Genomic DNA, 25,630 nt, shown 5'->3' with positions numbered 1-25,630 from the left:
TTCAATGAAATAATATCAGAAAATTTCCCAAATCTGAAGAAATAAATAGAAAATCAAGTACAAGAGGCTTGTAGGACTCCAAATATACAAAATTACAACAGACCCACACCAAGGTACATTATAATAAAAATACCTAACACACAAAACAAGGACAGAATTTTAAAGGCTGCAAGAGAAGAAAATCAAATTACATTCAGGGGGAAACCAATACAGATATCAGCAGATTTTTTCAATCCAGACCCTAAAAGCTAGAAGGGCCTGGAAAAACATTTTTCAAGCTCTGAAAGAAAACAGATGCCAACCAAGAATCTTATACCTAGCAAAACTTACCTTCAGATTTGACAACAAAATAAAATCCTTCCATAATAAACAAAAGCTAAAAGAATTTACAAAAAGAAAGCTGGCACTACAGAACATTCTCAGCAAAATATTCCATGAGGAAGAGATGAAAAACAATGATGTAAATCAGCAAAGTCATGTCAAAAAACAAAAATGAGCCAAATGACTGGGAATATAAATCATATTTCAATAATAACCCTGATTGTTAATGGCCTGAATTCATCAATCAAAAGACATAGACTGGCAGATTGGATTAAAAAGAAAGATCCAACAATATGCTGCCTGCAAGAGACTCATCTCATGGAAAGAGATACTCACAGACTAAAGGTGAAAGGATGGGAAAAAACATACCATGCACATGGAGTCAGCAAAAAAGCCAGAGTATCCATCCTCATATCAGATAATGTGGACTTCAAGCCAAAGTTAGTCAGAAAGGATAAAGAAGAACATTTCATACTGCTTAAGGGAAGCATAAATCAGCAAGACATAACAATCATAAACATCTATGCCCCAAACAGTGGCTCATCCATGTACGTCAAAAAAATCCTTCTCAATTCCAGGTATCAAATAAGCCACAACACAATAATACTAGGTGACTTTAACACACCTCTATCCCCACTGGACAGATCTTCCAAACAAAAATTGAACAAAGAAATCATAGATCTCAATAACACATTTATTAATTTAGACTTCACAGACATATATAGAGTATACCACCCAACAAAGAGTGAATACACTTTCTTCTCAGCAGCACATGGATCCTTCTCTAAAATAGATCATGTATTATGCCACAAAGTTACTCTTAGCAAATACAAGAAGATAGAGATACTACCTTGTATTCTATCAGATCATAATGGTTTCAAATTATAAATAAATGACAGAATAAAAAACAGAAACTACTCCAACACATGGAGATTAAATAATATGCTATTGAATGATAAATGGATAACAGAAGACACCAGGAGGAAAAAATTCTTAGAGGCAAATGAGAACAAAGATATATCATATCAAAATCTCTGGGACACGATGAAAGCAGTACTTAGAGGAAAATTTATTTCATGGAGTGCATTCAATAAAAGAAGAAAAAATCAACAAATAAACGACCTGACACTACAGCTCAAAGCCCTAGAAAAAGAAGAACAGAGCAAAACCAAAGTAGTAGAAGACAGGAAATAGTTAAACTCAGAGCTGAAATCAATGAAATTGAAACAAAAGAAACAATTTAAAAATTTGACAAAATAAAAAGTTGGTTCATTGAAAAAATAAACAATATTGATAAACCTTTAGCCACACTAACAAAGGAGAGAGAAAACTCAAATTACTAAAATTTGGAATGAACAAGGAAAAAATCACAACAGACACGAATGAAATACAAAACATAATTAGAAGCCATTTTGAAAATCTATACTCCAACAAAATAGAAAATCTTGAAGACATCAACAGGTTTCTAGAGACATATGAATTACCTAAACTGAACCAGGAGGACATACACAACTTAAATAGATCAATTTCAAGTAATGAAATAGAAGAAGTCATCAAAAGCCTACCAACAAAGAAAAGTCCGGGACTAGATGGGTTCCCAACTGAGTTCTACAAAACCTTTAAAGAAGAGCTCATTCCAATACTCCTCAAAGTATTCCATGAAATAGAAGAGGAGGGAATCCTTCCGAACTCATTCTATGAAGCCAATATCACCCTGATACCTAAAGCAGCCAGAGACACATCGAAGAAAGAAAATTTCAGACCCATGTCCTTAATGAACATTGATGCAAAAATTCTCCACAAAATTTTAGCAAATCACATACAAAAATATATTAAAAAGATAGTGCGCTCTCTGATCACACAGCCAGTTGTCCAAGATGGCGCCGCAGAAAGACAAGAAGCCTAAGAGAACAACCTGGAAGTTTAATTTGGATCTTACTCATCCTGTAGAAGATGGGATTTTTGATTCTGGAAATTTTGAACAGTTTCTGAGGGAGAAGGTTAAAGTCAATGGGAAAACTGGAAATCTTGGGAACGTTGTTCACATTGAACGCTTCAAGAATAAAATCACAGTTGTTTCTGAGAAACAGTTCTCTAAGAGGTATTTGAAATATCTTACCAAGAAATACCTTAAGAAGAATAATCTTTGTGATTGGCTTCGTGTGGTTGCATCTGACAAGGAGACTTACGAACTTCGTTATTTCCAGATTAGTCAAGATGAAGATTGGTCAGAGTCTGAGGACTAACTGGTCACCCTTCTTAGGGCTTTTCTTTTTAATAAAACAAATGAAGCACATATGAAAAAGAAATGTCTTAACGATGAACTATCAGTGAATAAAAAAGTTGTTCTCAAAAAAAAAAAAAAAAAAAAAAAGGATAGTGCACCACGATCAAGTGAGTTTTATCCCAGGGATGCAACGTTGGTTCAACATCTGGAAATCAATAAACGTAATTCACCATATTAACAGACTTAAAGTCAAGAATCACATGATTATTGTGATAGATGCAGAAAAAGCATTTGATAAAATACAGCACCCCTTCATGCTCAAAACACTAGAAAAAATAGGGATAGTGGTAACATTCCTTAACATTGTAAAGGCCATCTACGCTAAGCCCATGGCTAATATCATTCTAAATGGTGAAAAACTGAAAGCATTCCTCCTAAAAACTGGAACAAGGCAGGGATGCCCTCTTTTACCACTTGTATTCAACATTGTCTATGTAACTCTAGCCAGAGCAATTAGACAAACCAAAGAAATTAATGGGATACGAATAAGAAAAGAACAACTCGAACTATCCCTATTTGCTGATGACATGATTATATATTTAGAGGAACCTGGAAATTCCACCAGAAAACTTTTAGAACTCATATGTGAATTCAGTAAAGTAGCAGGATATAAGATCAATGCTCATAAATCTAATGTATTTTTATACATAAGTGATGAATCTTCAGAAACAGAAATTAGGAAAACTACCCCATTCACAATAGCATCGAAAAAAATAAAATACTTGGGAATCAATCTCACAAAAGAGGTGAAAAACCTCTACAATGAGAACTACAGAACACTAAAGAAAAAAATTAAAGAAAATTTTAGAAGATGGAAAGATCTCCCATGTTCCTGGATAGGCAGAATTAATAATGTCAAAATGGCCATACGACCAAAAGTGCTATACAGATTCAATGCAATTCCAATTAAAATCCCAAAGATGTACCTCACAGAAATAGAGCAAGCAATCATGAAATTCATCTGGAAGAATAAGAAACCCAGAATAGCTAAAGCAATCCTTAGCAGGAAGAGTGAAGCAGGGGGTATCGCAATACCAGAACTTCAACTATGCTACAAAGCAATAGAAACAAAAACGGCATGGTATTGGCACCAAAATAGGTAGATCAATGGTACAGAATAGAGGACACAGACACGAACCCAAATAAATACAGTTTTCTTATACTAGACAAAGGTGCCAAAAACATGCAATGGAGAAAAGATAGCCTGTTCAACAAATGGTGCTGGGAAAACTGGAAATCCATATGCAGCAGAATGAAACTAAAGCCCTATCTCTCACCCTGTACAAAACTCAACTCAAAATGGATCAAGGACCTCAGAATCAGACCAGAGACCCTGCATCTTATAGGAGAAAATGTAGGTCCAAATCTTCAACTTGTTGGCTTAGGGTCAGACTTCCTTAACAGGACTTCCTTAGCACAAGAAATAAAAGCAAGAATCAATAACTGGGACAGATTCAAACTAAGAATCTTTCTCTCAGCAAAGGATACTATCAGCAATGTGAAGAGAGAGCCTACAGAGTGGGAGAAAATCTTGGCCACTCATACTTCAGATAGAGCGCTAATTTCCAGAATTTATAAAGAACTCAAAAAACTCCGCACCAAGAATACAAATAACCAATCAACAAATGGGCTAAGGATATGAACAGACACTTCACAGAAGAAGATCTACAAGCAATCAACAGATACATGAAAAAATGTTCAACATCTCTAGTAATAAGAGAAATGCAAATCAAAACTACACTAAGATTCCATCTCACCCCAATTAGAATGGTGATTATCAAGAATACAAGCAATATAGTGTTGGTGAGGATGTGGGGAAAAGGGTACACTCATACATTGCTGGTGGGGTTGCAAATTAGTGCAGTCACTCTGAAAAGCACTGTGGAGATTCCTTAGAAAACTTGGAATGGAACCTCCATTTGACCCAGTTATCCCACTCCTCGGCCTATACCCAAAGGACTTAAAATCAGTATACTACAGAGATGTAGCCACAACAATGTTCATAGCTGCTCAATTCACAATATCCAGATTGTGGAACCAACCTAGATGCCCTTCAATTGATGAGTGGATAAAGAAACTGTGGTATATATATATTCAATGGAATATTACTCAGCCATAAACAATAATAAAATTATGGCATTTACAGGCAAATGGATGAAATTGGAGAATATCATGCTAAGTGAGATAAGCCAATCTCAAAAAACCAAAGGAGGAATGATCTCGCTGATAAGTGGATGATAACACATAATGGGTGGTGGGAGGGGGCAAGAATGGAGGAAGGAGGGACTGTATAGAAGGAAAAGAGGGGTGAGAGGGGTGGGAGGGAAGGAAAAAATAACAGAATGAATCAAACATCATTACCCTATGTAAATGTATGATTACACAAATGGTATGCCTCTACTTCATGTACAAACAGAAACAAGTTGTACCCCATTTGTTTACAATAAAAAATTAAAAAAAATAAAAAAGAAGAAAAAAATCCTATGAATAAATAAAAATAATAACATAAATAAATAGGTAGATAAATAGATAAATAAATAGTGGAAGACAGTGAAATAAATACAGTTTTTGTGATGAGAATATAATTTTTATCTCCATGCTGGACTTCTCTATTTGACAGATCTCACTTCTTTTCCTACGCAAGAGTATTCATGGAATACAGAGATAAGCTCAGTTAACTCAAGGATGCAACTTAATTATTGTAAAATTTAAAAGAAGCAGCATAACTGCTGCGTGCAATGTGAAGGAATGGAACAAGTGAAATCCACTTTGATCTCTGTTTTGATTTGCCCTACAGGGAAGCCTGTATTTCATATTATTATTATTATTATTCAAGTACTTCTTAACAAATATTTTTTAAACCCCACTCTAATTTAGCAATGGATCTGACCATGGAAAGATGAATTATTTATTTTTTTCTTGCTTTATGTATTTATATCAATGACTGAAAAGTTATGCTATTTCTTTTAACTAGAGGTTAAAATAGGGATGAACTAGCATGAATTGGTTATAAAATGAAGGTTAAATAGATAAAAACAAATTAAAAGAGAATATAGGATAGTTAATACACATTTTGAAAGTAGTCAATACATTGTTCCAATTGTAACTTAAGAAAGAAAAGGAAAATATATAACAACAAAACATGTATTTTGAAAGACATACTATACCATAATACCAGAAGACAATAAATTAGTTATGCTTGTGCTTACATGTAAACATCATTAATATCACTGTGGATTCCTCAGCTACAGAACAGTTTAGATGTTGTATTGGCAACAAAATCATCATGATCTTAGTTGTCATGAGAGAAATAAATAATTTTCTGAAATGTTGGTTATCTCTTAGTAAAGTTCAACCAAAACAAAATACAATCTTCCTTTAATTTACTAATGAGTTGTATTCTTAGAAAATACAAATTTAATTAAAACTTCGTGAAATACATCTTTAAAATTATACTCACGTGGAAAAAGGAGTGTCAGACTTAAATGTGAAAGACTTAAATCTCCTATCAGGTGCACCTTCCAGTCTTTGTGATTGCTGTACCTTTTATGGTCTTTGCAATCTCTTGTTTATAGAATACTCATAGTAAAGCAGATTATTCTTGTCCGTAGAATTGCAAAGGACTTTCCTGAGAATATAAGTGATGATTTCTTTGTAGGTCTTTACCAATTTCCTACATTTACTAGTACATTTATTTCACTTCTGGTTGATGATTGTGTATTGTTTAAATTCTCCTTTGAACTGGTCATAAGATATTACTCATTTTCCTATTAATTAGTTTGTTAAATATGTAACCTTTGGTCCATGTTTATTTTATTATTTGTGAGAGTGAAACCAATGAGCAATTGAAGAAATTAAAAAGACATTAAAGTTTCTTGAAATAAGTAAAAATAAAAACATATTAAAATCTGTGGGATATAGCAAAAGCAGTAGTACTAAAAGGGAAGATTATAGCAATAAATTCATACATCAAAAACCAAAAGATTTCAAATAAAAAACCTAACAATGCACCACAATAACTTAGAAAATCAGAGCACAAACCAAATTCAAAATTAGTAGAAGGGAAGAAAGAATGAAAATTGGTACAGAAATAAATAAAATTGAAACTAAAATCAAGTACAAATGCTCAATGAAACAAAGAGTTGGTTTTTTGGAAAGAAATGGAACTGACGAACATTTACTTATGCTAACCAAAAGGAAAAGAAAGAAGAACCAAATAAATAAAACCACAGACATTACAACTGAAACCACAGAAATAAAAAGAATTCTAAGAAACTGCTATGAAGAATTCTATGCTAACACATTGGGAAATCTAGAAGAAATGGTAAATTTCTGGACTTATGCAACCTATTGAGACTGAACCAATAAGAAACAGAAAATCTAAACACACCAATAATGAATAATGAATAATGAATAATGAGATTGAAGTTGTAATTGAAAGTCTCCCATCAAAAAAATCTAGTATCTTCTGACTTTACAGCTGAATTATACAAAACATTTGAAGAACTAATTCTTATTCTTAGTAAATTACTCCAGAAATGGTGTAGGAAGGAATGCTGCCAAACTCTTTTATGAATCCAGAATTACCCCAATGCCCAAACAATAAAAAGGCACAACAAAAGAAAGAAAACTACAGAGTATTTCTGATGAATATAGATGTGAAAATTCTCTAGAAATTACTAGCAATCTGAACTCAGCAGCATGTCATAAAGATCACACATGACAATCAAGTGGGATTCATTTCAGGAATGTGAGAATAGTTTAACATTTGCAAATCAATAAATGTAATGCACCACATTAACAGAATGATGAACAAAAACCATATGATCATCTTAATAGATGCAGAGAAAGTATTTGATAAGATCCCATACTTTCTCATGATTAAAGCTCTCAATAGGAGAACATAAAACATTAGAGAGTAGATACAAAAAACCCACAACAAAGATCATATTGAATGGGGAAATGCTTTAAGTATTTCCTTTAAGATCTAGAATAAATCAGGGATGTCTACTCTCACATTATAATTACACACAGTATTGGAAGTCTTAGCAAGAGCAATCAGACAAGGGAAAAATAATAGCATCCAAATTGGGAAGGAGAAAGTCAAATTATCCATGTCTTTAGATGATATAATTTTATACTTAGAAAAACTTAAATACTCCATAAAAAGTCATTAGAACTGATAAACTCAGAAAAGTTTCAGGATACAAAATCAATATACAAACACCTTGCGTAGTGAATGGGTTTGTTAAAAAAGAAATCAAGAAAGCAATCCCAATCATAATAGCTACCAATTAAAAATATTTAGGAATACATTTTACCAAGAAATTAAAAAGCCTCCATAATGAAAATTATAAAATGTTAATAAAAGAAATTTTAGAAGATACACAAAGACACCTACACAAAATGGAAAGATATCCCATGTTCATGGATCAGAAGAATTAGTATTGCTAAAATGACCTTACTATCCAAAGCAATCTATAGCTTCAACACAATCCCCATCAAAATACTAAAGACATTTTTCACAGAAAAAGAAAAAACAATCAGAAAATTTATATGGGACTACAAAACACTCAATTTTGGAGTAGACAAAACAATCCTAAGCAAAACAAAAACAAAGACACAAACAAGAGCTTGACTTTAAAATTTATGCAAAGCAGGGCAATACTGTGAAATGATGTCTGCCAAATTATATTGTTGTACTGTATGCATATACAAGTATGTAATAACAACTCCACCATCATATACAACTATGATGTACCAATACAAAAATGTGGGAACAAAAAAATAAAAAAAATATGCAAAATAATAGTAACCCCAACAACATGGTACTGGCATTAAAAACTGACACAGAAAAATGAAATGGAACAGAGAAATTAAACCACAAAATAAACCATGTAAATACATCAACTGAATTTTGACTAAGAACATACACTGATCAAAGGATAGTCTCTTCAATAAGTGGTGCCCACAAAACTGGATATAAATATGTCGAAGAATGAAACTAAATCTTTACCTCTTATCATACTGAAGAATTAGCTCAAAATGAATCAAAGACCTAAATTTAAGTCTTAAAACTATGAAATTACTACAAGAAAGCACAGGGGAAATACTCCACAACATTGGCATAGGTTAAAGATTTTTGTATGGGATCCCAAAAGCACAAGCAACAAAAATAAAAACAGACAAATGGGATTAAATAAAATGAAGAAAGTTCTGCAAAACAAAGGAAAAGTTCTATTAGCATACTACAGTGACACAGCCACATCAATGTTTGTAGCAACTCAATTCACAATAGGTGGATTGTGGAACCAACCTAGATGCTCTTCAATAGAGGAATGGATAAAGAAACTGTGATATATCTATATATTTATACATATAATCACTGTGATATATATATATCATTGTGTGTATATATATATATTGTGTGTATATATATGTATATATACACACACAATGGAATATTATTTATCCATAAAGAAGAATAAAATTATGGAATTTGCAGGCAAATGGATGGAGTTGGAGAATATCATGCTAAGTGAAATAAACCAATCCCAAAAAACCAAAGGCTGAATGATTTCTCTGATAAGTGGATGATGATACATAATCAGAGGGGTAAGTAAGGGAAGAAGGAAGAAGGATGGATTGTGTAGATGGAAATGAGGGGTGGGGTGGGGGCAGGGGGAATGAAAGATAATAGAATGAGACAAACATCATTATTACCTCATGTATATGTATGATTATGCAAATGTATGACTATATATCATGTACAACTAGAGAAACGATAGTTGTACCCCATTTGTGTACAATGAATCAAAATAAAAGAAAGAAAGAAAGGGAATCTGTAGAATGGGAGAAAATACATGCAAACTATTCATTTGACAAAGGACTAATATTGAGAATATACAAGGAACTAAAAAAAAAAAAAAAAAACTAAAACCCCAAATTATCCAATTAAGAAACTGGCTGAAGATCTGACTAGACATCTCTCAAAGGAACATTTACAAATGGCCAACAAGTATATAAATAAATGCTTATTATTACTAATCATCAGGTAAAGGCAAATCAAAACCACAATCATTCACCCCAGTTAGAATGGTTATTTACAAAAAGTTAAAAAATAACAAATGTTAGAATGGGGAGAAAGGAGAACTCTTATGCACTGTTGATGGGACTGTAAATGAATAAAATCATTAAAATTCCTTTAAAAGGCTAAAAGTAGAACTACCATACGATCTAGCAATCTCACTCTTGGGTGTATACCCAAAGGAATTGAAATCATTGTATCAAGGAGGTTTCTGCACTCATATGTGTTTATTGCAGTACTATTTACAATAGTGATGAAGGTGTAGAATCAACCAAGGTGTCTGTCAATGGATGAGTGGATAAAGAAAATGTGGTATATGTACACAATGGAATATTATTCAGCCATGAAAAGAATAAAATCCTGCCATTTGTAGCAACATGGATGGAACTGGAGGTCACTATGTTAGGTGAAGTAAGTCAGACACAGAAAGACAAATACTGCATCCTCTTAGTAGTTTGTGGAAATGAGAAAGTGGATCTCATAGAGAGGAGAAAGGAAAGAAATAGTTGTCATTTTAGACTGGGAAGTATAGGATGGTTGGGTAATAGAAGGAAGTTAGATAAAGAGACAAAAAAACACCGCTAGGTAGGAGGAATCAGTCTGGGTTTCTCATAGTACAGTAGGGTAATTAAGGATTATAACAGCCAAATATATTTCACAATAACCAGAAGGGTATGAAAGAAATGATTAGTGTTTTAGGAGATGAAAGGACTTAATACCCTGATTTGATCATTACACATTTATTCAGTTATACATATATATTTATTATAGTATACACCATAAAGTTGTGCTAATATTGTATCTCAAAGTATATACTCAAGTTTTGTTGGAAACAGAGGACTTCTTTGCTGTGTCGTGTTGTCCTGCATACTGCAGAATTACTCAGCACTACATTTTAGCAGTGCCCTCCCATTACTGTAGCTACCCAAGAGTGCTCCACTCCCCGACCTGCTGTGCCCACCAATGGGAAAGGTGCGCTGTATGGAGAAGTGTCATTTACACTGAGAATTGCTGGCAACAACTTGTGAACTTTACCTGAGCTTATCAGGAAATAACTATGTTAAGAACACCCCCTTTGCCTTTGGAATTTTCTGACATGCTCTCTCTCTCTCTTGTGTCCTGGGAGGGGAAGGGCAAACTGCAAAGAACTACTCTCTTCCTCACAGGACTCAGGTATAACCTGCTGTCCACATTTTCCCATGACTCCCATAAGACTTGTGGACAGCCGCATTGTTCACTTGCATCCATAAAACCTGCTCAGACCTTTCAGACCTTCCTCATTAATGATTGTTCTCCCTATCGTTAATCTGAATAAAATTGTATCCCTCCTTTATTGGTACAGTACACTTTGTGCTTCTGCTGCTCTGTGCTCTGGCTTCACCAATTATATGCACGTATGCATTCTTCATTCAATCTCCAAACAAATCATTCTCTGAACATTTATTGAACACTCACTGTGTGCCAGAATAAAATGGTAATTTAAATCAATTGCTAGAACTACATTTTTATTGTTATTTTATAGATACCTAGACTTACAGCCCAGGGCTGGAACAGTAAACCCAAAGGAGTGAACGTTTTCAGTTAATGCGGCTATCATTTTGATAGAAAATCAGTGGAATCCATGTTTGATAGTTTGATGGATTCCTGGCTTTTTTTTTATATTAAGTTTTCTCTATATTCAAGAAAGCATTGAAGAAGAGAAAAGAGCACTGGAATTGGATTATTTGAATATTTGATTCATTTCTGCTTTTATTTCCCTCATTTAATGAATATTTATTACCTCCTGACTTTGTGCCAGATATTATACTAGATCACAATAACCTCTTTAACTTTTTAAGTACTTGGCACACACTAGACACAGTTCTGAGCATTGTATATATTAAATCTGTCATCCTAGGAACACTATGAGATAAAGTACTATTATGACCATTGCAGATGGAAAACCAAGTCATAGAGAGGTTAAAAAATTTGTCCAATGCACAGACTCCACCTCACTTCACTGTTGAGGCTAGAATGGTGAGCAGACCTAGCCTTTGTGGTTGGAAACTTTCAGTCTCCAAGTCCACCTATCTAATTTCAAGTTAGTCAGGTGTTGCAAAAGGGGACACATAGGGGGCTTTGGGAAGCATAAAAGGGAAACCTAACTCTCCTTAGCTGATGGATCTGCATTTGTGAAATGAGGCTCCTAAGAACTGCCCTTCCTGTTTTAGGGATGTGGTGAAGAACAAAGCAAATATCAGGTAAGAAAGCAAAAATTAGAAAGTGCAATTATTTGTGTTTTCAAGAAACACAAGCTGTAATCATTTGTAAAAGCAAAACTAATATATGATGGAGAGGCTAGTCAGGCTTCTAGAGAGTATCAGAGAATGACCTTAAACAATTTTGACTGTGAACTGCAAAGATCAAAGCAAGAGCTATTTTAAAGATAATGCAAACATTTTATACATATCTGGAAAATTGTTTACTCCATAAAAGGTTTTCACAAAAATATCCTGAAAATACTGAAGGTATGTTCAATGTGGGTTTTCTTAATTGCAACCAATATCCAATAATTTAAATGAACATAAAGACAATTTAAAGTCAAAGATGCATTTTAGAGGATGTTAAGTGATTTAGCTTTTATGCCGTTTTTTTTTTTTTTTTTTTCCTACCAGCAAATGAAAGAAATGGGTAAGAATTTTAGAGGCCGATATATTTACATTGGGGAAGGTAAGAAATTGTAAAATCAAGTCAATCAGATGTATGGTGGATTATCTCCGTAGGCTTAGAATTGCCTGTGTCAGGACTATATGTGCTTCCTGAAGGCAGAGCCTGGATCTTACATTTGGTACTACCTTACATGGTGTTATAGTTTTGATATTAAGTGTCCTACAAAAGATCACGTGTAAGACAATGCAAGAAAGTTTAAAATTGAAATTATTGGGACTTAATCAATGCATTAATCCTCTGATAGGGATTAACTGGGTGGTGATTGTAGACAACTAGGGTGTGACTGGAGGAGGTGGGTCATTGAGGGCATACCTTTGGGGTTTACAGTTTGTCCACTGTGAGGGGATATTCTCTTTCTCTCTGCTTCCTGGTTCCTGTCCCAGGCTGCTTTCCTCTGCCACACCTTTATGCCATGATGTCCTACTTTATCCTGGGCCCAGAACCATGGAACTGGCCATCTATGGACTAAAATTTCTGAAACTGTGAGCCCCCAAATAAACTTTTCCTCTGATTGTTCTTGTCAGGTCTTTTGGTCACAGTGGCAAAAATTCTGACCAAAAAACATGGAGTACTTTGCAACATGCCCAATAAAGATTTGTGTTCAGTCTGTGAATGAGTCATTCAAACTTATGGGTCCATTGATAGCAGTCAGTTTCTGGTTTATGCCAAGTTCCTAGAGCAGGCAGAGAAAATCTGTTATAGAATAAAGGATCTGGCCATGTCCCAAGCATACCTGCAATAAAATGAGTTCTGATTAGAGAACATCTCTGATGTCCTCAAAAAGTTAATGTAATTCAGTTAATTTTAGAAAAAAAGTGTGAAAAAATTGGGGATGAATTTAAGATTTAAACTCCATTGAGTCTCTTTCAATGGAATGCTCAGCATTACCTAGCAGGCCTTTGGGAGTTGTCCAGTTCTAGATGATGCCATGCTTTTCACTGTCTCTGATTGGACTATCTTACTCCATATACTACAGAAAACTAATGGTAACATAAATAATTCTAGTCCATAGAGATGCAAATGAGTTTTAACTGATGGAGTTGGCATTGATTATCCCCCTGTGAAAGAGATGAGAGATGATTCCAACATTACATTTTATTGCCCAGTGGATCTTGATTAGTTTTGCATCAATTTGTAAATCTGTGTCAGTATTCCTGATTGCCTATATCAAGATTTGACAATTTTTTTTTTAGTAGGATCAAGTAGTAAGACAGCTTTTAGGCTGTATGGACTATATAGTCCCTATTACCACTACACAATTCTGCTCTGGCAGCTCTGAAGTAGTCAATGAATGGACCTGACTGTGTTTCATAAAGCTTTATTGATAGACACTTAAATTGAATTAAATAAAATTTTCACATCACAAAATATCACAATTCTTTTGATGTTTTTCAACCATATTGAAATTTAAAAAGCATGTTTAGCTGGTAGACTATGGAGAAACAAGTGGTAGTCTGGATTTGGCCCACAGGGTTATAGTTTGTCAACCCAGGGCTTGTATTTGGTCTATTCTTTGGATTCTTTGAGTCAATGGTAGCACCTTATTCATTTTCTCATTAACTAACCACCTTATTGGTAAATAAAATATTCAACATAAATTCATTTCACACCTTTAAAAATTAAGTTTTGGGCTGGAGATGTGCCTGAGTGGTAGAGTGCTGGCCTAGCATGCACAAGGCCCTGAGTTCAGTATTTATACCACCCCCTTGGTTTTATATATATTTCAGTTGAGGTATTAGGAGATCCTGAATCAAAAGGCTAAGTGATTCTTTTCCCTCAGTGAATAATAGAATTCTGAGGAGTCTTCAGAACTTCATCCATGCCTGAGCTCTTCTGCAAAGGAAACTGAAGTTGGACATCAGGAGACGGACCCAGAATGCGTATGTTTGAAAAGGTTTCCAGGAGATTCTAAGGTGTAGCCAGTGAATTACAGGAATTGGTACTTGAAAAAAATAATTTTTGGCATATAAAAGGTAAATTGTTTTAAGATATAAAATGTATAATAAAAATAGGACTCCTGTGATATTATTAATAATGTGTATAATATTCTTTTAGTATACAGCATTCTCTAATATGAAAGAGAAAACCTAAATCAATTTAATTAATCTCATAGTTTTTCTAATTGGTTGGAACTTGGTAGTATAAGATTTCTGCTAAAGAATTAAGTGTGTATTTAATTTATTTAAGCCTCCTTTCATTCAAGAAAGAATTTCAGGAGGACTAAAGACCTAGCAGGGTTAGCAAGAAACCTTCTTTAGAGGTGCTTAGTTTTTGGATGGGAAGACTTGGAGAATCTTTTTAAAGCAGGAATTGTGAATTCTCCAAATCTCAAAGTTTTGAGTGGCTTCAAGGTACACCCTTTAAATGTAATGGTTTAGCTGCAAAAGACCAAGAGATTTTATTCTTTGCAAAGGAATAAAATTTTCTATCTTGAAGAGTCTTTCCATATATTTTCTCTGTTATGGTCCTCCCAGGTTTTAATATATATCACAAAAGATATATTTGAATTGTGTACAGATTTATAATGTTTTTCCTACAACAAACCAATTTTTCCCATTATTTGATTCAATATCAGTTACTCAAATAGTCAACACATCGAAGCCTTCCTTGGACTTTTTGTCTTGGCTCTCCCTCTTTTGCTTTGGGCATTATGTGCATCTGGTCCCTTCTGCTCTGACTCAGTCACATGCACTGCAGCTTTGCTGTGCCTGAGACTTTGAATTGAAGGCTATGCATTTTTTGTGCTTTCTCTCTCTTTCCTTTTAGTAAGTCTCAGTGTACTTTCCTTTAAAATTATAATTACTAACTCATGTTAACTGTATGGATTAGTAGGCTTCACTGTAACATTTCAATACATGCTTGTCCCCAGTGTACTTGCACTACTGACATATTTTGCTATTGCTTTCTTTCCTATAGGTTTGTTCTTTATTTTGGTTAGGTCTATTAACACTTCTCTGAGAAAGGCAAAGTAGGTGTTGTTACACCACATATGAATGAAAAATCTGAGACTCAGATAAATTAAAGTCTTATTCACAATTAATTTCTGATAGAATCGGTGATAAAGTTTTTAACATATCCTTTTTATTTTCACAAAAAAAGCCAAAAGTTCTTCTTTGCCTCCTTACCAGGGTATCATTCATCCATCCATGTATTTGTGGTTGCATTCATTCGGCAAAATTATTGAATATTTATCACCTGCCAGGTGCTTGCAAGGCATTGCTGCAATAGCAACAAACAAGAAAAATACATTCCTTTCTTCACTTGCTTGCAGTAGCTGAAAATACTGCAAACTAGCAACAAACAAGAAAAATACATTCCTTTCTTCACTTGCTTGCAGTAGCTGAAAATACTGCAAACTGCAACTGATTGAGCACTTTCTGTGTATGTCATTATACCCAAAGGTCACAACCAATTCATGAGGCATTGTCACTACCACAGTGAAGAAACAGAGACTGAGGCATAGAAAGACTGATAAACTATTAATATAGTATCAGTGAAGATGTCCTGGAAGTTGGAAGGTACACTCATGGTCTCAAAGAACAACTGGTAGCTTAGCAAGGTGCTAGAAATGGTATATGTTGTGAAGAGCCAGATGGAAAAGGAGCTGGGAGTGGGTACTTCTAACAAAGTGGAGTTGCTGAATCTTTAGGAATTAATTTCTACTTATAGCACTGAACAATGACCCTGCCAGTCAGGAACACATGGGCTGACTAACATTACTGACATGTCACATGTAACAAAAGGTCAGACTTTTACCTTTTAATAGTGGATCTGTAAACCTCTTAAATCCTGTTTTCTGGGTAGTATAACTGCAAGTGTTGGGAGAGACAAGTTTACAAGCAAGGTCCTTCCTTTTCTCACTTTGGTTAGTGAGAGTTTGGAATCTGAAGTTTGGGTTAACATCAGGCAGAGTCCAGAGAAACATTTTTACAATGAAAACACAGACTGTAGACATTTTGAGTTATGAAAAATTACATCAGGGGCATTTTAACACTAGAAAGCCTGACAATTTAGCAAAAGTCTAGTTTATATTCCTCATAAAGTTTCACGACAAAAGAGTAATTGCATTTTTTAGCAATAAACTTTTTCTCCGGAGAGCAGCTTACCCTGTTAAACCCTAGGCCTTGATGAAGCTAGTGCTGAAATTAATGAACCAAATAGAGAAATTGAAAGACTGAAGAGTCAAATTACTTGAGATAAGGAAAAGCAAATTAAATCAAGTAAGAAAAATGGGAATCTGATTCCATACTGTATTGGGGGATTAGCAACTCAGGTTCCCACCTGAAGAGGAGGCCTCACCACCATGCCTAGCAATCTTCAAGGAGAATAGTTTCAGACACCAACACACTTATGCAATGATTACTGTTTACAAATAAGTGCAACAGAATGTGCACATTTGAAGGAGAAATTAGATTCATGAGTACTAAAAAGAAGACAAAAATCCATTAGCTATGTATAGAAGATAACCCATCCTGATTTAATATATATTAACTTTTTTTTTTTTTTTGGTATGAGGGATTGAACTCAGGGGCACTCAACCACTAAACCACCACATCCCCAACCCTATTTTGTATTTTACTTAGAGACAGGGACTCACTGAGTTGCTTAGTGCCTTGCTTTTGCTGACACTGGCTTTGAACTCCTGCCTCAGCCTCCCAAGCCGCCAGGATTACACTGCACCCAGCTAACTTCACGAAAATTTCTCAGAAAAATTTAAACATGAGTATCAATGCACATCAGGAAAAGAAAACAAAAACAGACATGGAAGAAAGTAGGACCTTCATAATACAGAGAGTAACTTCACTGTGATGTGAAAAGCATCTGGTTGTGAGTGGAATGAGGGGCATCTTGGATGATTCTTATTTTCATGTCTTGGGCACTTTCACCAATGCCATTTGTATTCCTTGAAATAGGGAGTAAAGGAGGAGAACCCACAGTATTTTTTATTGATAATCTGTAAAATGGAGAGACAAGAACCTGTTGGATCTTACAAGATGGTTAAAAGTAAGATTAATTAAATAAAAAGTCCTGAAATTTTGAAAATGTTAAAGTCCAAATATAAGTTATAGTTTTATTATGGTGAAGCTGTGCTTCTCCAAGCTCTCTTCCCCCTACATCTGAGTCTCTTGAGACTCCATTAGAAATGAAATTTGCCCTACCTCAGAACTATAGAATCAGAAACTCTGGGGTAGGACTTAGCAATTAGTGCTTTAAGAAGCCCACTGGAACTACACTGAGATGCCATCTCACTCCAGTCAGAATGGTAATCATCAAGAATACAAGCAACTTTAAGTGTTGGCGAGGATGTGGGGAAAAAGGTACACTCATACATTGCTGGTGGGACTGCAAATTGGTGCAGCCACTCTGGAAAGCAATATAGAGATTCCTCAGGAAACTTGAATGGGAACCACCATTTGACCCAATTATCCACTCTTTGGCATACACCCAAAGGACTTAAAAATCAACATACTATAGTGACATGACCACATCAATGTTTACAGCAGCTCAATTCACAATAACAAAGCTATGGAACCAGCCTAGATGTCCTTCAACAGATGAATGGATAAAGAAAATGTGTTATATATACACAATAGAATGAAAATATAGCATTTGCCGGTAAATGGATGGAACTGGAGACTATCTTGCTAAGTGAAATAAACCAATCCCAAAAAAACCAAAGGCTGAAAGTTCTCTCTGATGTGTGGATGCTAACACACAATAAGTATGGGGACCGGAAGAACAGAAGTTCATTGGATTAGACAAAGGGGAATGAAGGGAAGGGAGGAGGGCTGGAAATAGGAAAGACAGTAGAATAAATTGGACAAAACTTTCCTATGTTCTTATATGAATACAAGACCAGTGAAACTGCACATCATGTACAACCACAAGAATGGGATCCTAATTAGAATAAGTTATACTCCATGCATGTATAATATGTCAAAATACTCTTTACTGTCATGTATATCTAAAAAGAACAAATTAAAAGAGAGGGAGAGAGAGAGAGGAAAAAAAGAAAAGATAAAAGACCACTGGAGGAAATTCTGATTCCTGGAAAAGTTTGAGATAGTGGTAGAGGAAAGGTTCTACAACTTGTTATGGGAAAATTCAGTGAATGAAGCACTGAGTGCAATTCCAACCCTGATCTGCCCCTAAGGAGAATATAAAACAATATATTTCTTCTGCTTTAAGCCTCTTAGTTCCTACTTTATTCACAGGTTAATTCTTTATTGTATTTTGCTAGTAAGTGTTATACAAATATTTATGTTTAATCCAAAATCTAATGAATTCCACAAAGGGAGAATTCTGCTTTTAAAATTAATTAAAGGCAAAAAAAAATTCAACTTTAGGCAATAGCTTTGTGTTTGACAAGTAGGAAATCATAGCATGATTACACTGAAGTTCCTTTAGAAATGTTCTTTCATTTGACATTTAAAATGCTTTTTATATCAATGAATGTCATCTTGGAAAAATAAATGACATTTTGTGTTATATATCTGAAGAACTTGTTAAAAAGCAAATGCATGTTAAAAAGCATGTTTGAATTTCTAGGTTGTTGTCAACCCAAGCTGGTTAACGTACTTCTTTGCTTACTTCTTAATAGAATATAAATCCTAAGGAGGAAAAGAACTGGTATGATAGCTTTTAGTGTTTTTTTTTTTCTTCTGAGTTACAGCTGCAGAAGATATTTTATATTTCAGTCACTTAAAAGAATCACTTTTTCCCTCAAGGCATTCTATAAGTTGGTTCTGTAAATATACTCTCATACACACACACACATAAATACTTGTGTGTCTATATGATATATATATATATATATATATATGCACACTGAGTCATACATATAACATATGTATACACATTTGTTGATACATATTTTGTAAATACATATTTTGAAGATATTACTCTAGTGCAGCATATTCTAGGTAGAAGGAAGCATGTGCCAAGAAGGCAAGAAGATAGCTTAGAAGTATAAACTTTTTTTGGGGATACCTTAATAGTTCCAATTGGAGCTATTTCCAACTCAAGTTTCTAAGCATGTACTCATTTCCAAATGATTTACAAAAGGCACTTTAACTGCCCTTAGTGCCTTAGATGCCTGGCTAATTTTATGTCCTTGATATTGACGACTGTGCTTAAACTATAGTATTTAGTCTGCTTTTATTTTATAGCATATTTTGAAGAATTTGCAAGATTTATTAAGTGAAATGAGTTGTATGTGAAGAAATCAAAGGCTAGCCATATATTAATATTAAGTCATAGAAAGATTCAACTCTACAGGACATATTTTAGGGTGATGATGGTATCTGTGTGTGGGGGCACTTATAGCAACCCACAAAAGCTGAATACAGAGGCAATGCGACCATGAGGAAGAAAACTGAAGGATTCAAGCAACAGTTTATTATTTAGTATCTGAATAAAAAAGATTTATCCAAACAACTCTCCTCACCAGCAGTGAAGAATGCTCTAATGACAGCTATCTTTCTGAGCAAATCAACTCTTTCCACTTTTAACATTTTAACTGTGGTTTGAAGATAAAACATTACATTAAGAAGATGTACATTTCTCTTCTATAGCTCTGCATCAACCATAGCAGTTTATAGTTCCAACTACCATAGAAGAAAAGCTGGGGAACATCCCCATGTTTAATAACCTGGAATGTCAACATTATTATTAATGTCCATCCATCTTCTAACACCTATCCCACCATTCATTCATTCATTCATTTGTCCATCTAGAGAATGTCCCTAGGGCAGAAGAAAACAAGAACACAGATAAGAATTGGTATAAAAAAGAGTGAAACTGCTTTAATTAAAGGGCATTTAAAATGGATAACTGCATCAAGATGTCATTAAATGGGAATGATCCCAAGTTATGATGCTATTTATTTCTTTGAAATAGATTTGGGTGCACAAAGAAATATTTCCTTGGAAATATAAGCAATTATTTAGTTACTTTAGGTTACCTAATACAGTGTGTTATGGTTTGGATGTGAGGTGTCCCCCAAAAGCTCATGTGTGAGACAATGCAAGAAGGTTTGGAGGAAACATATTGGGTTACAGCCTTAACCTAAGTAATCCCATTAGGGATAAATTGAGTGGTAACTGGAGGCAGGTGGGGTGTGGCTGGAGGAAGTGGTTCACTGGGAGTGTGGCTATGGGGTATATATTTTGTATCTGGAGACGAGAGTCTCTCTGCTTCTTGATGTTCCTGTGAGCTGCTTCTCTCCACTACACTCTTTGGCCATGATGTTCATCCTCACCTGAAGCCCTGAAGAATGGAGTGGGCCTTCTATGTACTAAAACCTTTGAAACCATGAGCCCTCATATAAACTTTTCATCCCCTAAAATTGTTCTGGTCAGATCTTTTAGTCACAGCAGTGAAATAGCTGACTAAAACACAGTTGGAGAGAACCTCCTGCTTTTAGTTAAGTATAAGTAATGGGAAGGTTTTGAAGTACAAGACCATGTGTGTTTGTGACTCCCACAATATTGAAATGAGGGGATGAGCTGGCAAGAGCTCTCAGCTGATATCACTTGAGCAATGTTCCAGGATGCTGGTAGATGTTCCACATTGCTTCTTGATGATGGTACCCCTGACTCTGATCTAATCCTGGACCCTAGAATTATTCCTTGCCCTTCCCTTTCTGTATGCTATTTCAGGGAAGTAGGGATAGGGTATGGGCCCCTGTAGGTTATATTTCAAAGGCTTCTGTCCAATCTTGTTTCTGGCTGGGTTTAGTTGATGTGGTATACAGGTTAGGAAGAAGTGGGGGCCTTTTCGCTCTGAGCACCAAGTGCATATTCTGGCAACAGTTCTGTGTGGCTCCAGTTCCCAAAGGACAGGTGATCTAGGCTTTCCACTTTCTTCAAGTGAGCTGGCCCATGGGCTCTGGCAATGCCCCTCTTCCTTTGTCTCTAACCTGTGGGGGCAGAAGTGTCCTGCCTATTTTAATCTCTGAGTAACCCTTTTTCCTGTTTGACTTCCCCATTCTCCTCTGAGTTCCCTATCTTATGAATAATAGCTTGAAATTTAAATTTGGTGATATTTGACTGTTTTTAGCTTAGAAAGATGGCAACCAATGCATAACATGTTTATTATTATTATTATTTTGGTTAGATTCTGATTGATATGGGTCAACTAAGGAAGGGAACTGACTCACCAAAAAGGAATTTTAAAATACTGGCTCAGGCAGGGAGACAGAGACACAATGGGTGAGAGGGCAGAGAGAGGAAGAATCACCTGCTAATCCAGGGGATATGCGTGGGCTGCCAGTAGTTTTCAGGGGGAATCAGCTCATACTACAATCTTAAATAGTCTAGTTGAGTCAATAGCGACGAGAAAATAGAAAGCTGATTCCAGAACCCTGATGGAAAGTATTTATATTTCAGTGAATACATGAAAAAAATTAATGCATTTCTCATCTAAAATAATGGCTTAGTGACTTTTAGCAAATCCTCGTTATCCTCATACGCCCATGTCTACATTGTTTCTGTTGTCATCTGAATTAGTCCATCCCTCCTACTCCTTTATTTGGTGTAGGCTGGACAAAGTCTGGAAAGCAGTTCCAGTTAAACAGGTTTAGGAATCATGACTTGGTTGTGTTTGTGCTGAACTGTACTGGATCCTGAGGCAAAATGGGAAATGTGCTCCCCTGTATACACTTATCAAAATATTCTTCTAGATTTTGAACCAAAAAGAAAAAGTTAATAAAACCTCTACAGTAAAGGATGACTATATCTGAAACCCTGTGGTGCCCAATCTGTGTGCACTCCTGTCAACCCTCATAAACCTGTCTGAAGGGCCTCGCAGGTCAGGAACCATGGGCAGATAGGAAATGACTATTTCTGCTGCACAGTAATGCAGGGTTGTAAAACTAACAGTAGCCTATCTTTATTTAAAAAATGGATTTTTTTAATCATGAATTTTTTTGCATAACTTTTTTTTTTTGAAATATTATATTTACATATTACCTTAATTACTGAGTTTTAAGCTGCCCCTTAACTTTCGTGCCTAAGGCTAGTGTCTCATTTCTAGGGCCCCAATCCTGGTCCTGATGGGAGGCTTCGTGCCACACAGGCATCCAAGCTGTGCTGAGACTAGGTGAAGAGGAGGAAGCAAGAAAATGTTCATACAGTTCTATGCAGGAATTCACAACAGGAAGGTTCTAAGGAGTTGAAAGAAAGCAAAACAAATAGACAAACAAAAACATCTCACTGTGGACTGAAGGACTTCATAATTATTGTAATAAAGTCTGAGGGGAAATAAAACAACCCAGGTCCATCGAATCCTGGGCAAATTGGCCTTGAATTGGTGTGAGGTCATTGAAGGCTCAGATCTAGTTGGGAATCCATATAGAGATACCTTATTGCAGATCATGAGTTTGCAAAGGAATTTTGAAATTAGGCAAATGCCTTAGAGTAGATGAGAATGATGCTTGTAATACCATTTGTCCTTATCAAGCAAAGTAGTTATCAATAATGAAAATTGAAAGATATCATTTCAGGGATATTGCTATAAAATGCATAAAATGTCAAATTGGATGTCTTGCCCGACCTCACAGAAGGAAGCAGAGAAGGTTAAAAATGAGGATGGAAAATGAGATTCCCTAAGGGAGAAATGAATGGAGAAATACATGGGTTTACATGTGAAGGCCGAAAACTGAAAAATAAAAATAAAGACAAAACAAAACAAGCGGACAAACCAACAAGACTTAAGATGATTCTAAAGAAACAGGAAACTTTCATATCTTTCATAGATAATAAAACAACGGATCAAACTGCTCCATAAATGAGACTATTAACATATCATTAAATCTCAGAAAATCGTTTTCCCCCTTGTCATTAGCCAGGAACAAAGGACACCCATGGATGTATAGCAAGGCAATGGAGGCCTAGGTACTATAATAGTAGTTTCCTATTTTTCTTTGGCTATGTCTAAGCTCCTCTGTGCCCACCAAGGAAGAAATCTCACAGGGAGAGGGAGTAAGTGAGCAGATGTGGGATGAAATATAAAAGGACCCTCAGCAAGAGGCTCGCACACTGTTCACCTGGTTGTCACCTAGGAATATGAGGAGGGTCTTTGGATTTCAGTCCAGTACTAAAGTTTTGTTATCTAAGTGTTCTCACTCTCATTTCCATAGGAAGCCTTTTGAAATATTTAACCTCCTAAAACCACATGGGAATCATGATAAATCTTATAAGAAAGTTAGCAAATTATAGCATAGCAGCAGTCCGGCTTTGTCCTGCTGATTCCTTGAATTAATTTTGCTTTTCTCCTTTCAGCTAGTGGATGCTCCTTTCTACCTCAGGTCCTGGAAGAAGTGTGATTCCCAGGAAAAGGCCCAAGTTGTAGCCCCAGCTCCCCTTCAGGAAGTCCCTGTGTTCCCAGCAAGGGTATTTCCAGCCATCTTTGGTGACTGGGTTTGTACTGAGCATTACTGGTCTTCTTCTAAGGTCTCTTGCCTTGTTCAATGTCTCTTCTGCTATCCTCCATATCCTATGATTGTAAAAAATATCTCAAACAATTAAAGATACTTTTAGTTATTTCAGCTTTATTCTTTCTATCTCATTTTCTTTCCTCTGACCTTCTTCCTCCTCTTCGTGGTTCCCCAAGCTGTGACATTACTTGCCGATCTCCTTAAATATGGTAAAACATCATGAACAACTATCTATACTTGAATTTAACAAAAATTTAAAACAAAAAGGGTGCACATAATTTGGTGAGCACCCTGGTGATACTCTGACTTTCACAATTGAAGAAATTTACTGAAAGATTGTTCAGTAATGTCATAAATAGATGAGTCTAAAATATTGCCAACTTTCATGTAAAACCCCCAAATCCTTGGGAAATTTGCCACCCTGCAGAATGAAGATGGGTTTGAGACTCCAAACTAAAGAGATAAATTTACTTAAACTCAAAATATATGCAGATCTTGTGTTTTTACCATGCATACACAAAAGGTAACTGTAAAGAGATGAAAAGCTAGACTATAGTAATCAGCTTACTATATATACAAATATTAAACATAGTATATGTAATTTCTATACAAACCTGAAAAAATCATACATCTATGCTTATACAAAACAATACATCTATAAATAGACATATTAATTTACCTTCCTGCAAATGCTCTCATTTATTACATCTCTATAAATGAAGCTTGGCAAGTTTCAGAAATGCTGATGTTAGATGACATTTAGTAAGCATTTTATTAAAATTCTGTGGATTAGTACTTGTTTTAACATTTAAAATAGCATAAAGCTAATATATGTGTTCTGGCAAGGATTTTGCTTAAGCTGACAATACAGAGAACTTGCCAGCTAGCAATGGAGAATTGTTATTTTTCTATTGCATTCATTGCGAAGGAAGAAAAATTGAGGTAGAAGAAATTGCAAATCCTCTTATCTTTTATTTTACTTAGTGGTCAAAATATCTTAAATTCTACCTGAGATTAACAGGATCTATTCAAAGACAATGATTTCATTTTCCTGACATTTACGTTTTTAAGGTCATATGGACATTGTGACCTGTTATTTTGAATAGAAGTGCATGATGCCCCTTCTATAAAGTGACCACTGCTCACAACTTGTAATCTACTGATACTTTAGAGATACAGTTTCACCACCTTAAAACTTAAAAATGATGGATCTGGGGTTGTGGCTCAGTGGTAGAGTGCTTGCTTAGCATGTCTGAGGCACTGGGTTCAATCCTCAGCACTGCATATAAATTTTAAAAAAAGGTCCATTGATAACTAAAAAATATTTAAAATAAACTTAAAAATGAAACTATTCATGGAGGTTTTTATCCACGTCCCTCAATCCATTTAAAAATACTCCTGCTATTTCTACCTCAGGAGTGTTAAGACGCCACTTTTCCTCAAGTTGAGAGTTACTTCTTTGATTAAAGTGTTGATTTATTGGATCATATTCTGCTCCTTAAGCAATGCAATTCTCCATAACAGGACCCAGGGCAATATTCCTTCTCTATGTTCTCAAGGATGCCATGACTTCTCCTGGTTACTCTCTGTCTTCAAACTATTTGCCTAACTGGTATTTACAACTCTATAAATTTAGGTGAAAGGGGCGGAATTACTTCTTTCCCACCCTAATTATGATGTTAACTCATGTGGGTCAAGATATGAACAGATGAGGTAGAAATCCTTGCAGCATGTGCCATTCACTTGAGAAGTGATGGGGGGAATGCAGACCTAAGCAAGTGGTTATGTG

General features: G+C 35.2%; 2 protein-coding genes across 2 annotated transcripts in view; one reads left to right on the top strand and one right to left on the bottom strand.

The window, feature by feature from the left end:
• Window positions 1-25,630, bottom strand: part of Impg1 (interphotoreceptor matrix proteoglycan 1) — a 136,683-nt gene that overhangs the window by 43,653 nt on the left and 67,400 nt on the right. The gene's annotated exons all lie outside the window — the stretch shown is intronic.
• On the top strand, window positions 2,199-2,567 carry LOC124988907 (60S ribosomal protein L22-like 1). The gene has a single exon (XM_047558735.1). The coding sequence runs from the start codon at window positions 2,199-2,201 to the stop codon at window positions 2,565-2,567; it is 369 nt and encodes a 122-aa protein (XP_047414691.1).

This window comes from Sciurus carolinensis, chromosome 7 (assembly GCF_902686445.1).
Source record: "Sciurus carolinensis chromosome 7, mSciCar1.2, whole genome shotgun sequence".
Taxonomy (NCBI): Eukaryota; Metazoa; Chordata; class Mammalia; order Rodentia; family Sciuridae; genus Sciurus; species Sciurus carolinensis.
Note: the sequence above shows the minus strand (reverse complement) of the source record. Positions and strands in the feature narration are given on the sequence as shown.